This window comes from Cyprinus carpio, chromosome A21 (genome assembly GCF_018340385.1).
Source record: "Cyprinus carpio isolate SPL01 chromosome A21, ASM1834038v1, whole genome shotgun sequence".
NCBI classification, from domain to species: domain Eukaryota; kingdom Metazoa; phylum Chordata; class Actinopteri; order Cypriniformes; family Cyprinidae; genus Cyprinus; species Cyprinus carpio.
Window position 1 is genome coordinate 12,923,068 of NC_056592.1, and position 5,604 is coordinate 12,928,671.

The 5,604-nt window shown below is 36.7% G+C and overlaps 1 protein-coding gene across 1 annotated transcript; it reads left to right on the plus strand.

Annotated features, from left to right (window-relative positions):
- The first annotated feature begins 4,114 nt into the window (after positions 1-4,114).
- Positions 4,115-5,086, plus strand: LOC109064001 (odorant receptor 131-2-like). The gene has a single exon (XM_042711539.1). The coding sequence runs from the start codon at positions 4,115-4,117 to the stop codon at positions 5,084-5,086; it is 972 nt and encodes a 323-aa protein (XP_042567473.1).
- The last annotated feature ends 518 nt before the right edge of the window (positions 5,087-5,604 follow it).

Here is a 5,604-nt window from a genome sequence, read left to right on the forward strand (position 1 = left end):
ACAATTCCAGAGACCCACAAAGAAAGAAAGAGGTACAGTAAAGGATGTAGAGATAGGATGCAGGTCAGCAACATTCCATTGCCATCTGCGTGTGACGTTAGAGCGTTGTCAAGAGACAACCGGGATGTTTTGGAAACACATGATAGAGGTGAAAAAGAGAGGACAGAAAAGGATAGTTAGTATAGGGAAAATCAAAAATATACTTAAGTGCCTTGATGGTTTCGTTGCTCGGTGAATTTGTCGCAGGTCTTTACACTCGTTGGTCTTAACACAAGGAGGGCTGAACGCTTCCGCTGATGCTTCCACATCAGCACACAGACATCAGATAAATCCACAGTCTAATACACTAAAGTGAAAACAGCTGTGGCCACCTTCTAATTATCACAGCCAATAGCTTATAGGAGGGCAATTCCTCAAATCAAAACTACAGTTCACACTTTAATGCTGGAAGGGCGCTGAGGGCAATTATTATTAAAATTACCAGTAAGTGCAATCAAGAATACAAACGCCCATGGAAATGCAAAACGTAGAAATAGGCAGAAAACAAAATATTCCTTCCTAGCAGCAAGTAATAATTCAAACAGCAGATCTATAAACAAGTAGTACGCAAAACACTCACGTGCAGCCGTCTGTCTCTTCTGTCGACTAATCACTTGTCCCAATTTATGACAGTGAACAAGCAGTTTAAGTACTCTACAGTCGAATCATGGGGAAGACTGCTGATCTGACAGTTGTCCAGAAGACAATCATTGACACCCTTCACAAGGAGGGTAAGCCACAAACATTCATCGCCAAATAAGTTGGCTGTTCACAGAGTGCTGTATCCAAGCATGTTAACAGAAAGTTGAGTAGAAAGAAAAAGTGTGGAAGAGAAAGATGCACAACCAAACGAGAGAACCGCAGCCTTATGAGGATTGTCAAGCAAAATCGATTCAAGAATTTGAGTGAACTTCACAAGGAATGGACTGAGGCTGGGGTTAAGGCATCAGGAGCCACCACACACAGACATGTCAAGGAATTTGGCTACAGTTGTCGTATTCCTCTTGTTAAGCCACTCCTGAACCACAGACAGCATCAGAGGTGTCTTACCTGGGCTAAGGAGAAGAGGAACTGGACTGTTGCCCAGTGATCCAAAGTCCTCTTTTGAGATGAGAGCAAGTTTTGTATTTCATTTGGAAACCAAGGTCCTAGAGTCTGGAGGAAGGTTGGAGAAGCTCATAGCCCAAGTTGCTTGAAGTCCAGTGTAAAGTTTCCACAGTCTGTGATGATTTGGGGTGCAATGTCATCAGCTGGTGTTGGTCCATTATGTTTTTTGAAAACCAAAGTCATTGCACCCGTTTACCAAGAAATCTTGGAGCACTTCATGCTTCCTTCTGCTGACCAACTTTTTGAAGATGCTGATTTCATTTTCCAGCAGGATTTGGCACTTGCCCACACTGCCAAAAGCACCAAATGCTGGTTAAATGACCATGGTGTTGGTGTGCTTGACTGGCCAGCAAACTCACCAGACCTGAGAACACAAGTGACGAGATAAAAACAAATCAACTAAACAAAAAGAGACAAGAGACCAAAAAAATGCAGATGAGCTGAAGGCCACTGTCAAAGAAACCTGGGCTTCCATACCACCTCAGCAGTGCCACAAACTGGTCACCTCCATGCCACGCCGAATTGAGGCAGTAATTTAAGCAAAAGGAGCCCCTTCCAAGTATTGAGCACATGTACAGTACATGAACATACTTGCCAGAAGGCCAACAATCCACTTTAAATGTTTTTTTTTTTTTTTTTTTGGTCTTAGGAAGTATTCTAATTTGTTGAGATGAATTGGAATTGGTGAATTGGTGGGTTTTTGTTAAATGTGAGCCAAAATCATCACAATTAAAAGAACCAAAGACTTAAACTACTTCAGTCTGTGTGCAATGAACTTATTTAATACACAACTTTCACAATTTGAGTTGAATTACTGAAATAAATGAACTTTTCCACAACATTCTAATTTATTGAGACACACCATATATTTATGCGCACGGTAAATGTCTAAAAAAGTGCTAATTTTGTCAGTGTCAGTATACATATAATTTTTTTTAAACCCAAACTGCTGTTTATCAATCTCCTCAAAGCAGACTCCATTGACAAACAGGGTAATTTTACTTCGCATACCATAGTAAAGCAAGTTTCATTCTCGATAGAAACAAAATAAAACTCACCAAAACGATCTGGGTTTGTCACAGTTCCAACAATCATCGACTCTAGTTTCGTCTAAATAAACCCTAAGCTAATTCACTAGATGTGAAAATGTCAGGAGAGCAGCAGTGAAACAGTGTAACTCACAGAGTTTCTTTTTTTTTTTTTTTACTTTATTTTTCACAAATGTTATTTTACAAAAATAACAAAACAGCAGACCACAAAACAAAAACAAAATCACAGAGCATCTAGTTTGCACACACACAATACCATTAGACTATTACACTTGATATTTCAGCATAACAAAATAGAGTAATACTTGTCAATATCTAAAGGCAGAGTTTCGTTTTCATATAATTGTCCCATTTTTTCCAATAATGTTTACATTTGTCCGAGGCCAACCTTATTGAGAATGTGAGTCTTTCCATTTCGCGAATGTCTGTGATGATCTGGAACCAGTCTGTTTTGGAGGGAACATCTTCACACAGCCACTTGCGTGTTATGGCTTTCTTTGCACCAGCTAATAGTATTGACAGAAGATACTTCTCTGATTTTGTTAACTCTTGAGGTAGATTACCTAAATAGACTATTGTGAAATCGTATAGCAAGTCCAGTCCAGTTATGCTTTTTATTTCTTTTACCACCATTGACCAGAAGGGTGTAATTTTGGTACAGCTCCAAAAAACATGAAAATGGTTTACTTTGATGTCACCGCAGTTTCTCCAACACACAGCTTTGTCTGGATCTTTACATTGTTTACTCTTAACATATGGGGAAATAAAGAAATGTACAATGTTTTTCCATATAAACTCCCTCCAAGTACCAGAAGATGAGGTTAACTCACCGAGTTTCGACTACAGCTTTGAGGGAAGAGATTATAACATTCAGTTCACTGCCTAAACTTGCATTTTCATACCACACTAAAAATCATATACGCTAGAATAAAAACATATAATAAGCAAATTAACTTACCTTACTTGCATAAATCCTCCGTTCTGCTTCTCTCTCCAGTCAGTAGCAGCTGTGTTGTCTGTGATGTGATGTGATGTCAGGTAGTACACTATTTACATCAATCCTGTATTAGTGCCCAGTGTATTATAGTCAGGTTGCAGCAAGGTTACAGCATATATATATATATATATATATATGGTATGTAAATGAACAGAAAGCTTTAAATAAAAATTGTATAATTTATCAAAGATGTCAATTTTTATTATAAACAGTTTGCACTATTTCTGTCACTATTTAATAAGCAAATTTGTGATATTGATCTTTAGGACTCTTCAGGCTCATGACAAAGTTTTGTTATTGTAAGCGTGCTGCAGTTCTGTCCTCTGCCACTTTAGACCTTTAAAGCAGTATGAATTCTGACTGGCTTTAATTTTTTTTTATTGTGCATCAGCTGAAAAAAAAAAGTTCTGAAAGTGATTCCAATATCATTCTTCTGTGCTGTTATTGTTGTGGTGTGGACTCTGCTATTCTTTTACATTTACATTTTATAGAACATGACCATCAGGTTTTACACAGACCAAATACTAAGACATTCCAAAATTCATGTAAATTTGCAATTCACTCCAATTGATTTGATGACAAAGTAATTTTAATGAATAATTTTGTATTCAATTGCATGCATTAGAATTACAACCTCCACCCACAAACACTTTTTTTTTCAAGCTCTCTTTCACTCCATCCCTCTCATACTATTACAGCTATATAAGTTCAGAATCTGGAGCAGAAAGAAGGTTGATGTCTGACTGCAACACATTTGTGTCTGAGGTCTGTCATGTCTTGCAAACTTTTAATTCATTTAATTCAATTCATGAAAATGAATAATAGAAAACATTCTTTGGGCAGAATCAAGAGTCTAACTGCATGATTTACACTGTATACTGTTCTCATCAGTATTATTTCTCTATTTCTTGTCTTTCAGTTTATGGCGGGGTCCAATGGCACAATTGGAGATGAGTCTTTCACTCATCAGCAAGTCTTTAAGCTGGACATGGATGCTGCCACCAGCACTGAAACTGCAGTGGCTGTGTTAACATCTCTGTTCTTCTGTTTTGTAAACTGTGTGATGCTCTTTGCTCTAAGAAGCAAGCGCATATTCCATGAGACGCCACGTTACATTCTTTTTGGCCACATGCTTATGAATGACTCTGTGCTTTTGCTGGTCACAACTATTATGTACACATTGGCTCTTTGCTTTTTTCCAATACCCAAATCTATTTGCACCCTGTTAGTCTTTATATCATACTGTACTTTCTTTAATGCTCCTCTGACACTAGCACTAATGTCTCTGGAGCGGTACGTGGCTATCTGCTTCCCTCTGAGGCACTGCAACATCGCCACACCAAAAAGGACAGGAATTGCCATAGGATTCATCTGGCTTCTTAGTTCTATAAATATTATAGCCGACATTATTCTTGCTTTGGTCGTCAACCCCAATTATTTAGCAGATATTGCATTCTGCACACTAGAGAAATTGTTTATAGCCAAATGGCAGATAGATAAATCTCAAGGGTTTGATGTTCTTTATTTTGTGTCAGTTGCAGTGATCATAATTTTCACATACATTAGCATAATGATCACAGCCAGGTCTGTTTCCTCTGATAAAGATTCTGCTAAGAAAGCCCTCAAAACGGTGCTCTTGCACTTGATTCAGCTGGGACTGTGTCTCACCTCTTTCCTGTATGCAACAATAGAGAGAACACTATACACAGTGATTGGAAGTGGCTCTTCTCTCTTTATAAATCTGAGATATGTAAATTATCTTATTGTTCTTATTCTGCCACGTTGCCTGAGTCCTCTGATCTATGGTATGAGAGATGAAGCTGTGTGGCCCTTATTTAAATATTTTTTGTGCTATTGTTCAGGCAAAGTAAGGCCCTCTGTTATCATACATTAATTGTATTGTTAAAGGATATGAAATAATAATTTGGTATGCAAATGGTAATATCGAAAGGATGTTTATTAAATTATAGTTCTGTTGTTTTATATATAAATACAAATCTTATTTATATTATTATTGTTTTTATTTATTATATATATATTATATATTATTTAATATAATATTGTTATGTAAATACATCATTTTAAATTATTTCACCATGTTAATCTTAAAAAAATAAGAAATGATCAAATGTTGTACTCATGTGTGTTTGTTTGGTTTATTGACTGTGGTTTTTAAATGTTGCAGAAGGACTAGTGGTGCATACAAATGCATTGTTGGAGTTTTACAATAACTAAATGATTAAACCTGTTAATGCCCTCAAGCAATTCATAGCAAATTCTCAGATTAACTTACTCTCTGCCAAAACATATTTTAAGATTGTTAAAAGTGTCAGTGATGTACACATATGTGCATAATTTAACATACTATTTTTTATTTATGTTGAATTTCTTTTTTCTATCATATAAAAGCAG